The following is a 22,071-nucleotide window of genomic DNA, read 5'->3' as shown; positions in this document are numbered from 1 at the left end:
TTCAGGCACGAGCGGCAAGGGCTGGCTCGTCAGAAACTTGAAGCTCGGCCCTCCACCAAAGGCAGTGCCAACCACAGGCGCCACTTACTGGCTCTGCACGTTCAGGCCGTGGATGGACACCAGCTGGAGGCTTCTTGTCATTTGGCTCCTCTTCCGCATCTTCCTCAGCAAGAGAGGGAGCCAGAGGAGCTGCTGACCCTGCTGGTGAGCCCTGCAGACAGACAGCAGTGAGAGGGACAGGGAGCAGCCAGTCCTTTAGGAGCTGCTTTCTTGTCAGCTCCGTAAGCTGCTTTCTTTTCACCCAGACTAAGGGGAAATCAGAAACTTTGATCAAAGTGGGATTCTGAGTCGTGAAATTCACCCTCTTAAGGTGGGCAAATTAGGTGGTGCTCCGTCTTGCTGTGCATTTGATCCTCCACCCTGGCTAGAATCAGCAAGACACCTTTGGCCTGCCACACTTGCCTTTCATCTCTTGAAAGGCTCTTCAATGGAAAATTAGGAAAGAGCCAGTGCTCCCTTTGCTGCTGCTGATGCCAACACCGACTTGGCCTTTCTTTCCGCCTCCCAGGCTGGCACTCTACACTCTACCACAACAGGCCAAGCTCACAGCTTGCCGCACAATTCTTACATGCCAGCAAGGTCAGAGGTTCCTTTGCCACTCACCAAAGGACGGGCTTGTCTCCATCCGCGTGTGAGGTGACCTGCAGAGAGCAAGGCAAAAGGAACCAGATGCCGTTAGAAAAGTGCCTGTGCTGGGGAGTCCCACAGGACAAGTCAGTCCCAACAGAGAGCATTTTCCTTTCCCAACATCCCTCCAGGAGCAACACAAGATTTTCCCACTGCAAGCAAGAGAACAACAAGGACACTATACTAGGCTCTCTCTACTTTTGTCGCTGAAGAAACAGAAACACGATCACAGAAATGCCAAGTGGCCTTTAAGTCAGAGCTTCTGTTTTGCCCAACAGCTCAAGCAGCTTTTTCCTCTTCTCTTTTCTGCAACCTTTCTTTTCTGGTTTTTTGTTGTTGTTGTTGTTGTTGGGTTGTTTTTAATTTGGTTTTTGTTTGTTTGTTTGTTTTTTAAATAAATTGCATGCACTAATTCCCATCCATTTGCTGCAAATGATCCCCCAGGAAAGCTTCCACAAAGGGCCCCATAGCTGTGGCGGTTCTCTTCTAAAGCAGCCCAGGAACAGCTCCTGGGTTCAGGAGCAAAGCCTAAGCGGTTAGGAGCTTGCACTTCATTGCCAAGGGAATTGCTCTCTTGGCACACCGTCAAGGGTCACAGCAGAGAGCCAAGGCCTCTAATGGCAGGATTTGGAGCAAGAAAGTGCTTTCCCTCACTCCTGGGCAAGTTTTAGAAGTACTTGTGAGGCTCCCTGCCAGCCTGCAATTTGCAGGTTGTCTCGGCTGAAGCAGCAAGCTGAGGAAATGACAGTGTCCAATGCCACGCGCTCTCCCGTGGAGGGAACGCAACCCCTGCAGGTTACGTTGCAAATACTCTCCAGCCGCCAGCGAGTGCAGACACCCCCTTTTTAGCTGATGCTGTTGGCAGGAGCTTTAGCAAAGGAGCGGCACCTTAATGGCACTTTTGCTCCCAAATCTGCTTCATCACTACAAACGAGCATCAAGAGCAAAGTGAAGCAAAAGCCGTGTGATGGCTACCCCCAGGATAAACCTTTACTTACGAGTCAGGTGGGTCAGGAAGTAGCCGGAATACGCCACAGAAAAAACCGTGCAAACCGCGGCACAGACTTGCCCGATCATTCTAGCAGTGCTGTGCGGGTTTGCACACTGAATGCCACCCGGGGGAAAAACCAAGACTCCTCTCGGGGTGCAGGCCGTCTGCTGAGAACGCCTCAGTCACGAGGGTCCTCCTGCAGCGAGCGAGCCAAAGAGCTGCTCTGGACAAGGAGGCCTCGCGCGCGCCGGGACAACGTCGCGCTGACAGCACTGTGATGCGGCCCGGCTCCCTTGACGTCACAATAGCAGCCGCTCTGGCTCTGTTGGCGTAGTTACGCCCGGCAACCGAAATCTTCTGTACAGCTGACGCAAAAGAAAAGCCTGGGAAGATCTCCTCAGTCATAAAGCAGGAGAAAAAATCCTTACCGTCCATAAGCCAGTGCTCAAGGCATCCCGGGGTAACTCCGAAAATGCACCGATCCAGCAGGCCCCCAAGAAATCCAAGCAAACGTGGCTTTTCCTCCCCAAGGCTTTGACTAAAAGCAAGTGTGCTTGTTCCTGCTGGCATCTTTGTTGCTTCTGAAAGCCCTAACTGCTTTGATGACATTTAGGGGACAAAAGAAGCCAAGGAAATCAGTTTCCAGGAGTACTGCAGTGCGCAGTTGCTTCTTGAGCACGTAGGTGCATGCTGACCTTTGCTCGGACTCACTTTGGAGCCTGACCTCCCTTTCTGGCAGGGAGGTGTTGGCTTGTCTCCTGACACAAAGCTCCTCTCTTCCTGCTTGCTCTTTCTTTGGCACCTTAACGTCGGACAACATGCAGAAGAGCTGCGCGCTGATTCTCGGGCTGCCACAGTTTTGTTGTGTTGCAGCTCTGGCAGCAGCCTGCGGCTACCGCTCTGCGGTGGCCTGCAGGTGCCGAGCCCAAAGAAGGCCCGTTTCAAGCAGTCAAAAGCTGCAGCCTCACAGATGTTTGCCCAGGCTCCATGCTCCCTGTAAGATTCCTTGCAGACATTTGGATAGCCACATCCCAAAGAAAATGAGATGCAGTCATTCCCTTCTCTGTCAAAAGCTCCAGTTAAAGGCAGGAGCCAGCTTGAAAGAGGAGAGCAAGTACTGAGTGGGAGAGGGAAACGAGTGCATGCAACTCCTCTGGAAACCAACTCTGCTTGCCCATGCACGAATGACTCTGGGCTTAGCTCTCTTTTCTGGTGACTCAGCACAGACACGTCCTGTCTGCTGGGGGACAACTGCTGCAGTGTCTTTGAGGAGCTTCACACTGGGCTCTTCACACGTCGGATGCTGCGGGTGCCATTTGAAAATCGATGCAATGGCTGAAAGGCCCAGCTGCACCTTGAAATTCTGTTGCTGAAAAACTGCAGTAATTTACCAGGGTAATTCCCCCAATTTGAAAGCGTCTCGTTTTCCCCATCTCCTAGAGAGCTAACGTCAACCAGCCAGTTGTAGAGCTTACAGAAGGAAGAATGAGGCCTTAGCAGGGAAAGCCGAGCGTAGGCCCTCGGACTCCCTTGAGCAGAGCGCGTTAGTGCCCCAAAAGGACCAGAGAGGGAAGCGTTTGGGGGACGTGCCATTTCAGCCCTCCTTGGCTCTTGGATGCCACGTGACCGCCAGGAAAGGGGAACAAGCGGGGCCTGCTCCCTCCTCCTGCCCCTCCCTGAGGGGCGGCTGGCGCTGGGGGATGCCAGGGCACGGGGGGCGGGTGGGGGGGCAACATCTCCGCAGGGCGGGCGGAGCGGGAGCGGCCACGGGGCGCGTGGGGCGGGGCAGGGCCCCTCTGTGAGGGGGGAGAGCCTTGGGCCGCTGGGAAGCAGCGCAAAGCCATGAACAGGACAGCCCGTCCAGAGCGCACGGCTTCGAAGGCGCTGTCCAGCTTAGGCCCAGTGTGGCAAGGAAGGGAATCTTCCAGGGTTCTGAAGGTTTTACAGCCTTTTATTGCCAGTCCTGCTGAAACCAAGGGCTGAAACCAAGGGTCTTCCAGCTACTTCTTCATCTTCATCTTCATCTTCATCTTCATCTTCATCATTCTGTCCTCCTGGTGACCTGTTCAGGCTGACAGCTCATGCCTGGTCCAGTTCTGCTGAGTCCCAGCTTTTTCTTTCATAGCTTAATCATCAGGATGACGATTGGTCCATTTCTAGCTCCAGGATAGTTCTCAGCTTCCCTACATCAGCAATACTCTACTCTTAGCTAAACAATGCTCCTTTAATGAAACTTTCTGGGGACTGGAGTCCTAACGAAAACCAGCTAAGCTAAGAAAATCTCAAAACCATAAACTTCCTAACTATGGAACAGCTAAATTATAAAACTCAGGGGATGGCCGAATCTTCTCTTAAATACGGTACATCCCCTCTTCACTCCTCTGGGCTGGCGGGGCACCAAGGCCTCCTCAGGCGCAAGCGTCTCCTCTCCAATCTTCCTGCACTTGCTTGGCTGAGATGATCAGAGCAGCCAGGCTGGAGGCAGGATCGCCTGAGGTCACAAATGGATGCTGCCCAAAGGAAAAACACAACCAAAAGGAACCATGACTTCCCAAGATCACGTCCAACAGGCTCAAGCAGGGCTCCTCTGCTACCAGGAAGACGCGCAAAGAGGACCGAGGGCACCATCTGCCCCTCCGCCTTCCGCTCCCGGACCTGTCTCGCCCAGGCCCACGTGGCCCACAGTCCTCTTCGGCCCTTCATGCAGGTGTCCACAGCTCGCAGGGCTTTTTGCCGCTTTGCTTTTTCTTACCTTCAGGAGTTCCTGGGCAGACCAGCGCCTGTCCTCGTCTGTCTGCAGGCAGCAGCGGAGAAAGTCGCGCAGGAGAGCCGAGTGGTGCCTGGGGTTTTGCAGTTTTGGGGCCCCGTTCCTTTCTATCAGTTCAAAAACCTACCAAAAAGGGAAGCGGACACTCTACCTGCTCCTTTCCTAGCCACAACAGCTCTCTCTGCACAGAGCCACACTTTGAAGCTGCACCTTACCCTGAGACGGGGTTCCCTCTGGTAAGGAGCTTCCCCTTCCACCATTTCCAGCCCCACGATCCCCAGTGACCAGATGTCCACTTTGGGGCCGTAGGCTTCTCCTCTCACGACTTCTGGCGCCATCCAGCTGGGAGTGCCGACGCTGGAGCTGCACTTGTCGTGCTCAGGGGTGAGCTGAGCACAGAGGCCAAAGTCAGCTGCGGAGAAAAACAAACCCTGTCAAAGCCAGCTACAACTGGCAAACCCAGCCAAAGAATTGCCCGCTCAAAGCCTGACAAGGCCACGGTGAATCTAGCTGGAAAAGCAGCAGTGCTCTGCTTCCGCGGGGCTGTAGCCAGGGAAACAAGGCATTGGCCTCTTCAAAAACGCCCTCAGGTTTGGCGCACTGGCCAAGCAGTGCTTCTGGAGAACTGGCAGTTACCCCAGAGCAGCCCCAGAGCGCATCCCGGGAACGCTGCGCCGGACCAAGGATACCCACCCAGTTTGACAGATCCGTCCGTGCTCACAAGAATGTTGCAGCTTTTGACGTCTCTGTGGATGACTCGGCGGGAATGAAGGAAATGCAGTCCTTGCAGGCACTGAGAGAGAGAGGAGAAAGGGAAGGGTGAAGGTTCAGGACCTGATTTCATCCCGCAAGAAAGGAACGGGCTGGACGAGAGTGACAGCTTTCTCAGGGAATTGGGAGCCAGGGCGCAGCATCCTAGTGCTGTCAAGAGGAAGAGCTTGCTGCTTCAACACTCTTACGCGTGTTCTATCTTTCCAAGCAAAGGCACATCTGAGCTTCCAAAAGCCCCTCCTCCCTTCGGTACGTAGCGCGTGCCCTTTGGCTGGGGGGCGGCATGGCAAAGATTTTCTTGGTAGCCTTGTGGCAGCAGAGGAGGAAGCAGCACGTTAGACCTGTTCCAGAATCCAACGCCATCTGGGCTGCAATGCTATCCTTTGAAGCTGAGGACATCTCCTTTGCCCTTAGCTTGAAATTCTGCCACCAGCGTTCAGGCTTGGAGCGGCAAGGAATGCAGGACACACAGACAGGCTCCAGGCAAACGTTGAGAGGCAAAGCTGGCAAGAGGAAACAAGTGCGACACAGCGAGCGAGCCAGCGAGCCAGCGAGCGCGAGCGCCCCAGCACAACGGCAGCACGTAAGAGTGCGAGAACGGAGCCTAGGAAGTGCGGGGACACTGGCAGGCAGTTGGCTTCAGATGTTCTTTCTTCTGCGTGTCGTGACAGCAACAGCAAAGCAAGGCCGTGAGCAAGAAATCTCTGCTGTTCTTAACCACCAGTTGACAAGGGCCAACAGGCCAGGGGAAGCACAAGCGGCATCCCTCACCTCCCGACAGACAGCGCCTATCTGTCCTTCCTCGAGGTACACTGCCCCGACTACATCATACAACGTGCCGCCGTCCATGAACTCCATCGCCAGCCAGAGCTCTCCATCGACCAGGTAGCTGAAAGAAGAAAAGCCCGGCATGGAGAGAGAGGACCTGGGCACAGCCCAGTCACCCGAGGGGCTGACCCAGCTTTCTGGAAGTGCTCTCCAAGCTGCATTTGCCAGAGGAGATTCTTGCAGACCAAGTGCAACCTCCTCCCACGCACTGGAGGAGAGAAATCCTAAACAGCTCCATTTTCTGCCAGTGACCAAAGGGGTTTGCCACTTTGGGCTTGCAGTATCCTAAAGGAACACTGACATGAGAATAGCCCCACCTGTCTAAGTAGGACACAATATTGGGGTTCCTACTGTCCCTCATGGCCACGATTTCATTGACAGCCAGCTCCTCGGACATCTCCTCTTGAAGAGCCATTTTCTTGATGGCCACCTAAAAGGACATTGAGAGACCGTTGACTTGAGAAGCCGCTCGTCGCACGAGATCCCCAGGAACACGCAGCGAGTGCTTGTGCAATGACGCAGCCCAGCTGTGCCAAAGGGCAGAGCTTAGGAGAAGGACCGAAGCCCGTCCCAAATGCCGTCTGCAGGCTGCTGAGCCTAGGCTGTGCTTCAGAGGAGCAGCCTCTGCCGCAGAGATGGAGCGGCCACCCAAAGCTCCAGCCAAGGCTCGCAGCCGCGGCGAAAGCGTTCCAGAGCTGCAAAATCTGCTGGGGGCATTGACACTTTACCTGTTGTCCTGTGCTGGCGTCGAGGGCTTTATAAACAGCTCCAAAACCCCTAGAAAGAAAACGGCAGCAGAAAAAGCCCTTTAGTCCCTGGCGGTGAAAGCCAGCCTAGGCGGGAGATCTCCCCAGGCTGCCTGGAGCATTTGGAAAACGCCTGGCTGCAGCGCCTCCCCCGCCAATAGCACAAGAGCCCAGCAGCCCTCTGCCACGCAGGGTGTCCAGGAGAAAACTGAGGCCCAGTGTGAACACCAAGGGCTGCTACAAATCTCCAAGGCACACGCCCGATTGCTTCCGTTCCCAGCCTAAGGGGGACCCTTTGGAAAAACTGGAGAAGAAGAACTTGGAAAACTCTGCCTTTGAGAAGTGTTATCTGCCAGCTCTCGGGTGACAAGGTGCTCTGGTAGGCCGGCAGGGGCGGGACATCTTCCAGGCCCTGCTCCTTGCTGCAAGCAAGGCAGACCTTGCCAGCACCAGGTTGTCTTTGATGATGCCTTCTGACTGCTCTGACTGAGCAGTCCTGAGAGGTGGCAGGAAGGTAAAGCCGGAGTCTGACCGTGTTCGCAGCTTGCCTGACTTCACGCTTGACGCTGCACCGGCCAAATGACCGGGCCCGTGGTTTTGCGTAAGGAGCAGGCGTCAGACTTACCCTCGTCCGAGTTCTTCAAACGCCGAGTATTTCCTCCTCGGCTCGCCCAGACTCACAATGCTCCCTGAAAGACAAAAGCAGTGCAAGGTGCTCACTTTCAAAGGGAGATGCCGCTCCCCAGACGATCCAAGATGCAGCCCCACTGTCGGGAGCTCTGTGCCCATTGCAGTCACTTGGCTTCCAGCCGCTGAGAACAGCGAGCGGGAGGGCCATCTTCTCTGCCTTTCAGCAGTTGGCCTTTCCAAGAAGGACTTCACGGCTCTCAAGCACAGCAGCTCATGTGATAAGCCAGAACGAAGGGCCTTTAGGAACTGGGCCCTCCGAGTTAAGGAAGGGCCTCCGCGGCCTCTGCAGTGGCACCTGCCGTCACCGGCAGGGCCACTTAGGAGAACAGTGTGCAGCAGTGAGAGGAGGAGCGAGAACAGTCGTAAAAAGGGCAGCCAGAGAAGAGCTGGGGCCCGAGAGCTCCCTGGGGCCCAGTCACCCGCTAGGTGCCAGCCTTCTGCTCAACAGAAACAATCTCTGCTTTTGTCTTTGGCACAGAGGGCAGCCCAGGAAAAGTCAAGCCAGTGCCAGCTGCCCTCAGAGGCAGCGGGAACACGCCGAGCGCTCTCTTGCTGCCTCAAAGCACAGCAACAGGTTCTTGGAGGGAGGCCTAAATGCCTCTGTGACACTAAAGCGAGGAGGAACTTCAGAGACCCGCAGAAAACACACCGCTCTGGCAGACCAGAAATACACCAGACGTACTCAGTCTCTTCAGGCTCTGCTCCTCTCTCATCTCCGGCTGCTGGGCTGGGCTGCTGAACGAAGTGCTGGCACGTGGGGGAGTGCTGGCTGCTGCAGAGCGCGCCGGTGAAGCGGCACGTTGGACGGCAGAGCGCGCGTCAAGAGAGAGCTGGGACAAGAAAGGATTGCCCGTCAGAAAGGCGGCTGGCACAGATGCCCTGCAGAGCACACGGCAAAAGGAAGGCTGTCAGCCACCGCCAGGCCTCTTTGGCTGGGGGGGTTTTGCATGTCCCCTTCTCAAAGGCAACGGGCAAAGCCCAAAGGCTGCTGTGATACAGCAGCACATGGCCAGGTTCATGCTACATTTTATCGATTTTCTGCAAGACCACTGCAACAAGGTATTGACGAGCTTGCAAAGATCCAGCAAGAGGTGGGAGCAGGGCCCCAGAGCCTTGTTGCTTTCCTCCTGCTGTGTTCCCCTGGGCAATGAAGTCACCCTCGAGTGGGCATGGTAGCGTCTGACCAGAAGGCCAGTCTGCTCTATGTTGTGCCTGAAGCTAATTGGTCCCTCCCAGGGGCCAGTGTCTCCTAAGTATCCTGCAAGGCTCTCAACTGAGTCTTTGGACCGTCTCTGTCCACTGACCACGGGGAGCCTGCACGGACACCGTGCACCGAGGGGCTCACTTCTACGCTGGCAACAATTGAAAGGCACAATGCTGCCTCTCGTCTGATCCCAAAGACATTCTCAGGCCCTCTCAGCGTCCCAGCAAAATGGCGCTCAAATGGGAAAGTTCAGAAGCCATTTGCCAGGGGTGCCTGGCCTGGCTGAAGCAGCACTACGTCATGGCAGGCACACAGCCCCCAGCATCTTCAGGCACGAGCGGCAAGGGCTGGCTCGTCAGAAACTTGAAGCTCGGCCCTCCACCAAAGGCAGTGCCAACCACAGGCGCCACTTACTGGCTCTGCACGTTCAGGCCGTGGATGGACACCAGCTGGAGGCTTCTTGTCATTTGGCTCCTCTTCCGCATCTTCCTCAGCAAGAGAGGGAGCCAGAGGAGCTGCTGACCCTGCTGGTGAGCCCTGCAGACAGACAGCAGTGAGAGGGACAGGGAGCAGCCAGTCCTTTAGGAGCTGCTTTCTTGTCAGCTCCGTAAGCTGCTTTCTTTTCACCCAGACTAAGGGGAAATCAGAAACTTTGATCAAAGTGGGATTCTGAGTCGTGAAATTCACCCTCTTAAGGTGGGCAAATTAGGTGGTGCTCCGTCTTGCTGTGCATTTGATCCTCCACCCTGGCTAGAATCAGCAAGACACCTTTGGCCTGCCACACTTGCCTTTCATCTCTTGAAAGGCTCTTCAATGGAAAATTAGGAAAGAGCCAGTGCTCCCTTTGCTGCTGCTGATGCCAACACCGACTTGGCCTTTCTTTCCGCCTCCCAGGCTGGCACTCTACACTCTACCACAACAGGCCAAGCTCACAGCTTGCCGCACAATTCTTACATGCCAGCAAGGTCAGAGGTTCCTTTGCCACTCACCAAAGGACGGGCTTGTCTCCATCCGCGTGTGAGGTGACCTGCAGAGAGCAAGGCAAAAGGAACCAGATGCCGTTAGAAAAGTGCCTGTGCTGGGGAGTCCCACAGGACAAGTCAGTCCCAACAGAGAGCATTTTCCTTTCCCAACATCCCTCCAGGAGCAACACAAGATTTTCCCACTGCAAGCAAGAGAACAACAAGGACACTATACTAGGCTCTCTCTACTTTTGTCGCTGAAGAAACAGAAACACGATCACAGAAATGCCAAGTGGCCTTTAAGTCAGAGCTTCTGTTTTGCCCAACAGCTCAAGCAGCTTTTTCCTCTTCTCTTTTCTGCAACCTTTCTTTTCTGGTTTTTTGTTGTTGTTGTTGTTGTTGGGTTGTTTTTAATTTGGTTTTTGTTTGTTTGTTTGTTTTTTAAATAAATTGCATGCACTAATTCCCATCCATTTGCTGCAAATGATCCCCCAGGAAAGCTTCCACAAAGGGCCCCATAGCTGTGGCGGTTCTCTTCTAAAGCAGCCCAGGAACAGCTCCTGGGTTCAGGAGCAAAGCCTAAGCGGTTAGGAGCTTGCACTTCATTGCCAAGGGAATTGCTCTCTTGGCACACCGTCAAGGGTCACAGCAGAGAGCCAAGGCCTCTAATGGCAGGATTTGGAGCAAGAAAGTGCTTTCCCTCACTCCTGGGCAAGTTTTAGAAGTACTTGTGAGGCTCCCTGCCAGCCTGCAATTTGCAGGTTGTCTCGGCTGAAGCAGCAAGCTGAGGAAATGACAGTGTCCAATGCCACGCGCTCTCCCGTGGAGGGAACGCAACCCCTGCAGGTTACGTTGCAAATACTCTCCAGCCGCCAGCGAGTGCAGACACCCCCTTTTTAGCTGATGCTGTTGGCAGGAGCTTTAGCAAAGGAGCGGCACCTTAATGGCACTTTTGCTCCCAAATCTGCTTCATCACTACAAACGAGCATCAAGAGCAAAGTGAAGCAAAAGCCGTGTGATGGCTACCCCCAGGATAAACCTTTACTTACGAGTCAGGTGGGTCAGGAAGTAGCCGGAATACGCCACAGAAAAAACCGTGCAAACCGCGGCACAGACTTGCCCGATCATTCTAGCAGTGCTGTGCGGGTTTGCACACTGAATGCCACCCGGGGGAAAAACCAAGACTCCTCTCGGGGTGCAGGCCGTCTGCTGAGAACGCCTCAGTCACGAGGGTCCTCCTGCAGCGAGCGAGCCAAAGAGCTGCTCTGGACAAGGAGGCCTCGCGCGCGCCGGGACAACGTCGCGCTGACAGCACTGTGATGCGGCCCGGCTCCCTTGACGTCACAATAGCAGCCGCTCTGGCTCTGTTGGCGTAGTTACGCCCGGCAACCGAAATCTTCTGTACAGCTGACGCAAAAGAAAAGCCTGGGAAGATCTCCTCAGTCATAAAGCAGGAGAAAAAATCCTTACCGTCCATAAGCCAGTGCTCAAGGCATCCCGGGGTAACTCCGAAAATGCACCGATCCAGCAGGCCCCCAAGAAATCCAAGCAAACGTGGCTTTTCCTCCCCAAGGCTTTGACTAAAAGCAAGTGTGCTTGTTCCTGCTGGCATCTTTGTTGCTTCTGAAAGCCCTAACTGCTTTGATGACATTTAGGGGACAAAAGAAGCCAAGGAAATCAGTTTCCAGGAGTACTGCAGTGCGCAGTTGCTTCTTGAGCACGTAGGTGCATGCTGACCTTTGCTCGGACTCACTTTGGAGCCTGACCTCCCTTTCTGGCAGGGAGGTGTTGGCTTGTCTCCTGACACAAAGCTCCTCTCTTCCTGCTTGCTCTTTCTTTGGCACCTTAACGTCGGACAACATGCAGAAGAGCTGCGCGCTGATTCTCGGGCTGCCACAGTTTTGTTGTGTTGCAGCTCTGGCAGCAGCCTGCGGCTACCGCTCTGCGGTGGCCTGCAGGTGCCGAGCCCAAAGAAGGCCCGTTTCAAGCAGTCAAAAGCTGCAGCCTCACAGATGTTTGCCCAGGCTCCATGCTCCCTGTAAGATTCCTTGCAGACATTTGGATAGCCACATCCCAAAGAAAATGAGATGCAGTCATTCCCTTCTCTGTCAAAAGCTCCAGTTAAAGGCAGGAGCCAGCTTGAAAGAGGAGAGCAAGTACTGAGTGGGAGAGGGAAACGAGTGCATGCAACTCCTCTGGAAACCAACTCTGCTTGCCCATGCACGAATGACTCTGGGCTTAGCTCTCTTTTCTGGTGACTCAGCACAGACACGTCCTGTCTGCTGGGGGACAACTGCTGCAGTGTCTTTGAGGAGCTTCACACTGGGCTCTTCACACGTCGGATGCTGCGGGTGCCATTTGAAAATCGATGCAATGGCTGAAAGGCCCAGCTGCACCTTGAAATTCTGTTGCTGAAAAACTGCAGTAATTTACCAGGGTAATTCCCCCAATTTGAAAGCGTCTCGTTTTCCCCATCTCCTAGAGAGCTAACGTCAACCAGCCAGTTGTAGAGCTTACAGAAGGAAGAATGAGGCCTTAGCAGGGAAAGCCGAGCGTAGGCCCTCGGACTCCCTTGAGCAGAGCGCGTTAGTGCCCCAAAAGGACCAGAGAGGGAAGCGTTTGGGGGACGTGCCATTTCAGCCCTCCTTGGCTCTTGGATGCCACGTGACCGCCAGGAAAGGGGAACAAGCGGGGCCTGCTCCCTCCTCCTGCCCCTCCCTGAGGGGCGGCTGGCGCTGGGGGATGCCAGGGCACGGGGGGCGGGTGGGGGGGCAACATCTCCGCAGGGCGGGCGGAGCGGGAGCGGCCACGGGGCGCGTGGGGCGGGGCAGGGCCCCTCTGTGAGGGGGGAGAGCCTTGGGCCGCTGGGAAGCAGCGCAAAGCCATGAACAGGACAGCCCGTCCAGAGCGCACGGCTTCGAAGGCGCTGTCCAGCTTAGGCCCAGTGTGGCAAGGAAGGGAATCTTCCAGGGTTCTGAAGGTTTTACAGCCTTTTATTGCCAGTCCTGCTGAAACCAAGGGCTGAAACCAAGGGTCTTCCAGCTACTTCTTCATCTTCATCTTCATCTTCATCTTCATCTTCATCTTCATCTTCATCTTCATCTTCATCATTCTGTCCTCCTGGTGACCTGTTCAGGCTGACAGCTCATGCCTGGTCCAGTTCTGCTGAGTCCCAGCTTTTTCTTTCATAGCTTAATCATCAGGATGACGATTGGTCCATTTCTAGCTCCAGGATAGTTCTCAGCTTCCCTACATCAGCAATACTCTACTCTTAGCTAAACAATGCTCCTTTAATGAAACTTTCTGGGGACTGGAGTCCTAACGAAAACCAGCTAAGCTAAGAAAATCTCAAAACCATAAACTTCCTAACTATGGAACAGCTAAATTATAAAACTCAGGGGATGGCCGAATCTTCTCTTTACGGTACATCCCCTCTTCACTCCTCTGGGCTGGCGGGGCACCAAGGCCTCCTCAGGCGCAAGCGTCTCCTCTCCAATCTTCCTGCACTTGCTTGGCTGAGATGATCAGAGCAGCCAGGCTGGAGGCAGGATCGCCTGAGGTCACAAATGGATGCTGCCCAAAGGAAAAACACAACCAAAAGGAACCATGACTTCCCAAGATCACGTCCAACAGGCTCAAGCAGGGCTCCTCTGCTACCAGGAAGACGCGCAAAGAGGACCGAGGGCACCATCTGCCCCTCCGCCTTCCGCTCCCGGACCTGTCTCGCCCAGGCCCACGTGGCCCACAGTCCTCTTCGGCCCTTCATGCAGGTGTCCACAGCTCGCAGGGCTTTTTGCCGCTTTGCTTTTTCTTACCTTCAGGAGTTCCTGGGCAGACCAGCGCCTGTCCTCGTCTGTCTGCAGGCAGCAGCGGAGAAAGTCGCGCAGGAGAGCCGAGTGGTGCCTGGGGTTTTGCAGTTTTGGGGCCCCGTTCCTTTCTATCAGTTCAAAAACCTACCAAAAAGGGAAGCGGACACTCTACCTGCTCCTTTCCTAGCCACAACAGCTCTCTCTGCACAGAGCCACACTTTGAAGCTGCACCTTACCCTGAGACGGGGTTCCCTCTGGTAAGGAGCTTCCCCTTCCACCATTTCCAGCCCCACGATCCCCAGTGACCAGATGTCCACTTTGGGGCCGTAGGCTTCTCCTCTCACGACTTCTGGCGCCATCCAGCTGGGAGTGCCGACGCTGGAGCTGCACTTGTCGTGCTCAGGGGTGAGCTGAGCACAGAGGCCAAAGTCAGCTGCGGAGAAAAACAAACCCTGTCAAAGCCAGCTACAACTGGCAAACCCAGCCAAAGAATTGCCCGCTCAAAGCCTGACAAGGCCACGGTGAATCTAGCTGGAAAAGCAGCAGTGCTCTGCTTCCGCGGGGCTGTAGCCAGGGAAACAAGGCATTGGCCTCTTCAAAAACGCCCTCAGGTTTGGCGCACTGGCCAAGCAGTGCTTCTGGAGAACTGGCAGTTACCCCAGAGCAGCCCCAGAGCGCATCCCGGGAACGCTGCGCCGGACCAAGGATACCCACCCAGTTTGACAGATCCGTCCGTGCTCACAAGAATGTTGCAGCTTTTGACGTCTCTGTGGATGACTCGGCGGGAATGAAGGAAATGCAGTCCTTGCAGGCACTGAGAGAGAGAGGAGAAAGGGAAGGGTGAAGGTTCAGGACCTGATTTCATCCCGCAAGAAAGGAACGGGCTGGACGAGAGTGACAGCTTTCTCAGGGAATTGGGAGCCAGGGCGCAGCATCCTAGTGCTGTCAAGAGGAAGAGCTTGCTGCTTCAACACTCTTACGCGTGTTCTATCTTTCCAAGCAAAGGCACATCTGAGCTTCCAAAAGCCCCTCCTCCCTTCGGTACGTAGCGCGTGCCCTTTGGCTGGGGGGCGGCATGGCAAAGATTTTCTTGGTAGCCTTGTGGCAGCAGAGGAGGAAGCAGCACGTTAGACCTGTTCCAGAATCCAACGCCATCTGGGCTGCAATGCTATCCTTTGAAGCTGAGGACATCTCCTTTGCCCTTAGCTTGAAATTCTGCCACCAGCGTTCAGGCTTGGAGCGGCAAGGAATGCAGGACACACAGACAGGCTCCAGGCAAACGTTGAGAGGCAAAGCTGGCAAGAGGAAACAAGTGCGACACAGCGAGCGAGCCAGCGAGCCAGCGAGCGCGAGCGCCCCAGCACAACGGCAGCACGTAAGAGTGCGAGAACGGAGCCTAGGAAGTGCGGGGACACTGGCAGGCAGTTGGCTTCAGATGTTCTTTCTTCTGCGTGTCGTGACAGCAACAGCAAAGCAAGGCCGTGAGCAAGAAATCTCTGCTGTTCTTAACCACCAGTTGACAAGGGCCAACAGGCCAGGGGAAGCACAAGCGGCATCCCTCACCTCCCGACAGACAGCGCCTATCTGTCCTTCCTCGAGGTACACTGCCCCGACTACATCATACAACGTGCCGCCGTCCATGAACTCCATCGCCAGCCAGAGCTCTCCATCGACCAGGTAGCTGAAAGAAGAAAAGCCCGGCATGGAGAGAGAGGACCTGGGCACAGCCCAGTCACCCGAGGGGCTGACCCAGCTTTCTGGAAGTGCTCTCCAAGCTGCATTTGCCAGAGGAGATTCTTGCAGACCAAGTGCAACCTCCTCCCACGCACTGGAGGAGAGAAATCCTAAACAGCTCCATTTTCTGCCAGTGACCAAAGGGGTTTGCCACTTTGGGCTTGCAGTATCCTAAAGGAACACTGACATGAGAATAGCCCCACCTGTCTAAGTAGGACACAATATTGGGGTTCCTACTGTCCCTCATGGCCACGATTTCATTGACAGCCAGCTCCTCGGACATCTCCTCTTGAAGAGCCATTTTCTTGATGGCCACCTAAAAGGACATTGAGAGACCGTTGACTTGAGAAGCCGCTCGTCGCACGAGATCCCCAGGAACACGCAGCGAGTGCTTGTGCAATGACGCAGCCCAGCTGTGCCAAAGGGCAGAGCTTAGGAGAAGGACCGAAGCCCGTCCCAAATGCCGTCTGCAGGCTGCTGAGCCTAGGCTGTGCTTCAGAGGAGCAGCCTCTGCCGCAGAGATGGAGCGGCCACCCAAAGCTCCAGCCAAGGCTCGCAGCCGCGGCGAAAGCGCTCCAGAGCTGCAAAATCTGCTGGGGGCATTGACACTTTACCTGTTGTCCTGTGCTGGCGTCGAGGGCTTTATAAACAGCTCCAAAACCCCTAGAAAGAAAACGGCAGCAGAAAAAGCCCTTTAGTCCCTGGCGGTGAAAGCCAGCCTAGGCGGGAGATCTCCCCAGGCTGCCTGGAGCATTTGGAAAACGCCTGGCTGCAGCGCCTCCCCCGCCAATAGCACAAGAGCCCAGCAGCCCTCTGCCACGCAGGGTGTCCAGGAGAAAACTGAGGCCCAGTGTGAACACCAAGGGCTGCTACAAATCTCCAAGGCACACGCCCGATTGCTTCCGTTCCCAGCCTAAGGGGGACCCTTTGGAAAAACTGGAGAAGAAGAACTTGGAAAACTCTGCCTTTGAGAAGTGTTATCTGCCAGCTCTCGGGTGACAAGGTGCTCTGGTAGGCCGGCAGGGGCGGGACATCTTCCAGGCCCTGCTCCTTGCTGCAAGCAAGGCAGACCTTGCCAGCACCAGGTTGTCTTTGATGATGCCTTCTGACTGCTCTGACTGAGCAGTCCTGAGAGGTGGCAGGAAGGTAAAGCCGGAGTCTGACCGTGTTCGCAGCTTGCCTGACTTCACGCTTGACGCTGCACCGGCCAAATGACCGGGCCCGTGGTTTTGCGTAAGGAGCAGGCGTCAGACTTACCCTCGTCCGAGTTCTTCAAACGCCGAGTATTTCCTCCTCGGCTCGCCCAGACTCACAATGCTCCCTGAAAGACAAAAGCAGTGCAAGGTGCTCACTTTCAAAGGGAGATGCCGCTCCCCAGACGATCCAAGATGCAGCCCCACTGTCGGGAGCTCTGTGCCCATTGCAGTCACTTGGCTTCCAGCCGCTGAGAACAGCGAGCGGGAGGGCCATCTTCTCTGCCTTTCAGCAGTTGGCCTTTCCAAGAAGGACTTCACGGCTCTCAAGCACAGCAGCTCATGTGATAAGCCAGAACGAAGGGCCTTTAGGAACTGGGCCCTCCGAGTTAAGGAAGGGCCTCCGCGGCCTCTGCAGTGGCACCTGCCGTCACCGGCAGGGCCACTTAGGAGAACAGTGTGCAGCAGTGAGAGGAGGAGCGAGAACAGTCGTAAAAAGGGCAGCCAGAGAAGAGCTGGGGCCCGAGAGCTCCCTGGGGCCCAGTCACCCGCTAGGTGCCAGCCTTCTGCTCAACAGAAACAATCTCTGCTTTTGTCTTTGGCACAGAGGGCAGCCCAGGAAAAGTCAAGCCAGTGCCAGCTGCCCTCAGAGGCAGCGGGAACACGCCGAGCGCTCTCTTGCTGCCTCAAAGCACAGCAACAGGTTCTTGGAGGGAGGCCTAAATGCCTCTGTGACACTAAAGCGAGGAGGAACTTCAGAGACCCGCAGAAAACACACCGCTCTGGCAGACCAGAAATACACCAGACGTACTCAGTCTCTTCAGGCTCTGCTCCTCTCTCATCTCCGGCTGCTGGGCTGGGCTGCTGAACGAAGTGCTGGCACGTGGGGGAGTGCTGGCTGCTGCAGAGCGCGCCGGTGAAGCGGCACGTTGGACGGCAGAGCGCGCGTCAAGAGAGAGCTGGGACAAGAAAGGATTGCCCGTCAGAAAGGCGGCTGGCACAGATGCCCTGCAGAGCACACGGCAAAAGGAAGGCTGTCAGCCACCGCCAGGCCTCTTTGGCTGGGGGGGTTTTGCATGTCCCCTTCTCAAAGGCAACGGGCAAAGCCCAAAGGCTGCTGTGATACAGCAGCACATGGCCAGGTTCATGCTACATTTTATCGATTTTCTGCAAGACCACTGCAACAAGGTATTGACGAGCTTGCAAAGATCCAGCAAGAGGTGGGAGCAGGGCCCCAGAGCCTTGTTGCTTTCCTCCTGCTGTGTTCCCCTGGGCAATGAAGTCACCCTCGAGTGGGCATGGTAGCGTCTGACCAGAAGGCCAGTCTGCTCTATGTTGTGCCTGAAGCTAATTGGTCCCTCCCAGGGGCCAGTGTCTCCTAAGTATCCTGCAAGGCTCTCAACTGAGTCTTTGGACCGTCTCTGTCCACTGACCACGGGGAGCCTGCACGGACACCGTGCACCGAGGGGCTCACTTCTACGCTGGCAACAATTGAAAGGCACAATGCTGCCTCTCGTCTGATCCCAAAGACATTCTCAGGCCCTCTCAGTGTCCCAGCAAAATGGCGCTCAAATGGGAAAGTTCAGAAGCCATTTGCCAGGGGTGCCTGGCCTGGCTGAAGCAGCACTACGTCATGGCAGGCACACAGCCCCCAGCATCTTCAGGCACGAGCGGCAAGGGCTGGCTCGTCAGAAACTTGAAGCTCGGCCCTCCACCAAAGGCAGTGCCAACCACAGGCGCCACTTACTGGCTCTGCACGTTCAGGCCGTGGATGGACACCAGCTGGAGGCTTCTTGTCATTTGGCTCCTCTTCCGCATCTTCCTCAGCAAGAGAGGGAGCCAGAGGAGCTGCTGACCCTGCTGGTGAGCCCTGCAGACAGACAGCAGTGAGAGGGACAGGGAGCAGCCAGTCCTTTAGGAGCTGCTTTCTTGTCAGCTCCGTAAGCTGCTTTCTTTTCACCCAGACTAAGGGGAAATCAGAAACTTTGATCAAAGTGGGATTCTGAGTCGTGAAATTCACCCTCTTAAGGTGGGCAAATTAGGTGGTGCTCCGTCTTGCTGTGCATTTGATCCTCCACCCTGGCTAGAATCAGCAAGACACCTTTGGCCTGCCACACTTGCCTTTCATCTCTTGAAAGGCTCTTCAATGGAAAATTAGGAAAGAGCCAGTGCTCCCTTTGCTGCTGCTGATGCCAACACCGACTTGGCCTTTCTTTCCGCCTCCCAGGCTGGCACTCTACACTCTACCACAACAGGCCAAGCTCACAGCTTGCCGCACAATTCTTACATGCCAGCAAGGTCAGAGGTTCCTTTGCCACTCACCAAAGGACGGGCTTGTCTCCATCCGCGTGTGAGGTGACCTGCAGAGAGCAAGGCAAAAGGAACCAGATGCCGTTAGAAAAGTGCCTGTGCTGGGGAGTCCCACAGGACAAGTCAGTCCCAACAGAGAGCATTTTCCTTTCCCAACATCCCTCCAGGAGCAACACAAGATTTTCCCACTGCAAGCAAGAGAACAACAAGGACACTATACTAGGCTCTCTCTACTTTTGTCGCTGAAGAAACAGAAACACGATCACAGAAATGCCAAGTGGCCTTTAAGTCAGAGCTTCTGTTCTGCCCAACAGCTCAAGCAGCTTTTTCCTCTTCTCTTTTCTGCAACCTTTCTTTTCTGGTTTTTTGTTGTTGTTGTTGTTGTTGGGTTGTTTTTAATTTGGTTTTTGTTTGTTTGTTTGTTTTTTAAATAAATTGCATGCACTAATTCCCATCCATTTGCTGCAAATGATCCCCCAGGAAAGCTTCCACAAAGGGCCCCATAGCTGTGGTGGTTCTCTTCTAAAGCAGCCCAGGAACAGCTCCTGGGTTCAGGAGCAAAGCCTAAGCGGTTAGGAGCTTGCACTTCATTGCCAAGGGAATTGCTCTCTTGGCACACCGTCAAGGGTCACAGCAGAGAGCCAAGGCCTCTAATGGCAGGATTTGGAGCAAGAAAGTGCTTTCCCTCACTCCTGGGCAAGTTTTAGAAGTACTTGTGAGGCTCCCTGCCAGCCTGCAATTTGCAGTTGTCTCGGCTGAAGCAGCAAGCTGAGGAAATGACAGTGTCCAATGCCACGCGCTCTCCCGTGGAGGGAACGCAACCCCTGCAGGTTACGTTGCAAATACTCTCCAGCCGCCAGCGAGTGCAGACACCCCCTTTTTAGCTGATGCTGTTGGCAGGAGCTTTAGCAAAGGAGCGGCACCTTAATGGCACTTTTGCTCCCAAATCTGCTTCATCACTACAAACGAGCATCAAGAGCAAAGTGAAGCAAAAGCCGTGTGATGGCTACCCCCAGGATAAACCTTTACTTACGAGTCAGGTGGGTCAGGAAGTAGCCGGAATACGCCACAGAAAAAACCGTGCAAACCGCGGCACAGACTTGCCCGATCATTCTAGCAGTGCTGTGCGGGTTTGCACACTGAATGCCACCCGGGGGAAAAACCAAGACTCCTCTCGGGGTGCAGGCCGTCTGCTGAGAACGCCTCAGTCACGAGGGTCCTCCTGCAGCGAGCGAGCCAAAGAGCTGCTCTGGACAAGGAGGCCTCGCGCGCGCCGGGACAACGTCGCGCTGACAGCACTGTGATGCGGCCCGGCTCCCTTGACGTCACAATAGCAGCCGCTCTGGCTCTGTTGGCGTAGTTACGCCCGGCAACCGAAATCTTCTGTACAGCTGACGCAAAAGAAAAGCCTGGGAAGATCTCCTCAGTCATAAAGCAGGAGAAAAAATCCTTACCGTCCATAAGCCAGTGCTCAAGGCATCCCGGGGTAACTCCGAAAATGCACCGATCCAGCAGGCCCCCAAGAAATCCAAGCAAACGTGGCTTTTCCTCCCCAAGGCTTTGACTAAAAGCAAGTGTGCTTGTTCCTGCTGGCATCTTTGTTGCTTCTGAAAGCCCTAACTGCTTTGATGACATTTAGGGGACAAAAGAAGCCAAGGAAATCAGTTTCCAGGAGTACTGCAGTGCGCAGTTGCCTCTTGAGCACGTAGGTGCATGCTGACCTTTGCTCGGACTCACTTTGGAGCCTGACCTCCCTTTCTGGCAGGGAGGTGTTGGCTTGTCTCCTGACACAAAGCTCCTCTCTTCCTGCTTGCTCTTTCTTTGGCACCTTAACGTCGGACAACATGCAGAAGAGCTGCGCGCTGATTCTCGGGCTGCCACAGTTTTGTTGTGTTGCAGCTCTGGCAGCAGCCTGCGGCTACCGCTCTGCGGTGGCCTGCAGGTGCCGAGCCCAAAGAAGGCCCGTTTCAAGCAGTCAAAAGCTGCAGCCTCACAGATGTTTGCCCAGGCTCCATGCTCCCTGTAAGATTCCTTGCAGACATTTGGATAGCCACATCCCAAAGAAAATGAGATGCAGTCATTCCCTTCTCTGTCAAAAGCTCCAGTTAAAGGCAGGAGCCAGCTTGAAAGAGGAGAGCAAGTACTGAGTGGGAGAGGGAAACGAGTGCATGCAACTCTTCTGGAAACCAACTCTGCTTGCCCATGCACGAATGACTCCGGGCTTAGCTCTCTTTTCTGGTGACTCAGCACAGACACGTCCTGTCTGCTGGGGGACAACTGCTGCAGTGTCTTTGAGGAGCTTCACACTGGGCTCTTCACACGTCGGATGCTGCGGGTGCCATTTGAAAATCGATGCAATGGCTGAAAGGCCCAGCTGCACCTTGAAATTCTGTTGCTGAAAAACTGCAGTAATTTACCAGGGTAATTCTCCCAATTTGAAAGCGTCTCGTTTTCCCCATCTCCTAGAGAGCTAACGTCAACCAGGCAGTTATAGAGCTTACAGAAGGAAGAATGAGGCCTTAGCAGGGAAAGCCGAGCGTAGGCCCTCGGACTCCCTTGAGCAGAGCGCGTTAGTGCCCCAAAAGGACCAGAGAGGGAAGCGTTTGGGGGACGTGCCATTTCAGCCCTCCTTGGCTCTTGGATGCCACGTGACCGCCAGGAAAGGGGAACAAGCGGGGCCTGCTCCCTCCTCCTGCCCCTCCCTGAGGGGCGGCTGGCGCTGGGGGATGCCAGGGCACGGGGGGCGGGTGGGGGGGCAACATCTCCGCAGGGCGGGCGGAGCGGGAGCGGCCACGGGGCGCGTGGGGCGGGGCAGGGCCCCTCTGTGAGGGGGGAGAGCCTTGGGCCGCTGGGAAGCAGCGCAAAGCCATGAACAGGACAGCCCGTCCAGAGCGCACGGCTTCGAAGGCGCTGTCCAGCTTAGGCCCAGTGTGGCAAGGAAGGGAATCTTCCAGGGTTCTGAAGGTTTTACAGCCTTTTATTGCCAGTCCTGCTGAAACCAAGGGCTGAAACCAAGGGTCTTCCAGCTACTTCTTCATCTTCATCTTCATCTTCATCTTCATCTTCATCATTCTGTCCTCCTGGTGACCTGTTCAGGCTGACAGCTCATGCCTGGTCCAGTTCTGCTGAGTCCCAGCTTTTTCTTTCATAGCTTAATCATCAGGATGACGATTGGTCCATTTCTAGCTCCAGGATAATTCTCAGCTTCCCTACATCAGCAATACTCCACTTTTCACCACCGTCACCTCTCGCCGCTCTCTCGGTGCAACTCTTCAGTGACACGGGGCTGCGGAGATTCCCTGGTGTGGGTCTTTTATTGCATTTTATTCTATTCTCCCTACTGTTTTTTTCTATTCTCACCTCTCACCCTCCTCGGCAC

At 55.1% G+C, this 22,071-nt stretch overlaps 2 protein-coding genes across 2 annotated transcripts; both read right to left on the bottom strand.

Moving 5' to 3' along the window:
- Nucleotides 1-84: 84 nt before the first annotated feature.
- Nucleotides 85-9,169, bottom strand: LOC138100567 (serine/threonine-protein kinase PAK 3-like). Its single transcript, XM_068998433.1, has 11 exons — nt 9,099-9,169; nt 8,163-8,359; nt 7,416-7,479; nt 6,773-6,821; nt 6,362-6,474; nt 5,988-6,105; nt 5,139-5,238; nt 4,661-4,857; nt 4,431-4,568; nt 664-701; nt 85-211 (listed from the first exon to the last, which is right to left on the bottom strand). Exons 1-11 carry the CDS (start codon nt 9,167-9,169, stop codon nt 85-87), a joined length of 1,212 nt encoding a protein of 403 aa, XP_068854534.1.
- Nucleotides 9,170-13,117: 3,948 nt separating this feature from the next.
- LOC138100568 (serine/threonine-protein kinase PAK 3-like) lies at nt 13,118-19,804 on the bottom strand. The gene is made up of 12 exons (XM_068998435.1): nt 19,726-19,804; nt 18,705-18,742; nt 18,130-18,252; nt 17,194-17,341; nt 16,447-16,510; nt 15,804-15,852; nt 15,393-15,505; nt 15,019-15,136; nt 14,170-14,269; nt 13,692-13,888; nt 13,462-13,599; nt 13,118-13,219 (listed from the first exon to the last, which is right to left on the bottom strand). Exons 1-12 carry the CDS (start codon nt 19,802-19,804, stop codon nt 13,118-13,120), a joined length of 1,269 nt encoding a protein of 422 aa, XP_068854536.1.
- Nucleotides 19,805-22,071: the final 2,267 nt, after the last annotated feature.

The sequence above is a fragment of the Aphelocoma coerulescens genome, unplaced genomic scaffold (assembly GCF_041296385.1).
Source record: "Aphelocoma coerulescens isolate FSJ_1873_10779 unplaced genomic scaffold, UR_Acoe_1.0 HiC_scaffold_109, whole genome shotgun sequence".
Classification (NCBI taxonomy): Eukaryota; Metazoa; Chordata; class Aves; order Passeriformes; family Corvidae; genus Aphelocoma; species Aphelocoma coerulescens.
This window is presented reverse-complemented; position numbering and strand designations above follow the sequence as displayed.

Coding starts and splice junctions, on each gene's coding strand:
- LOC138100567 (XM_068998433.1), bottom strand. CDS start 9,169: ATGCGGAAGAGGAGCCAAATGACAAGAAGCCTCCAGCTGGTGTCCATC. Junction 6,475..6,772: donor ACGCCAGCACAGGACAACAG/GTAAAGTGTCAA, acceptor ATGTCCTTTTAG/GTGGCCATCAAGAAAATGGC. Junction 212..663: donor GGAGACAAGCCCGTCCTTTG/GTGAGTGGCAAA, acceptor GTCTGTCTGCAG/GGCTCACCAGCAGGGTCAGC.
- LOC138100568 (XM_068998435.1), bottom strand. CDS start 19,804: ATGATCGGGCAAGTCTGTGCCGCGGTTTGCACGGTTTTTTCTGTGGCG. Junction 16,511..17,193: donor GCAGAGCCTGAAGAGACTGA/GTACGTCTGGTG, acceptor TTTGTCTTTCAG/GGAGCATTGTGAGTCTGGGC. Junction 13,889..14,169: donor GGACGGATCTGTCAAACTGG/GTGGGTATCCTT, acceptor TTTTCTCCGCAG/CTGACTTTGGCCTCTGTGCT.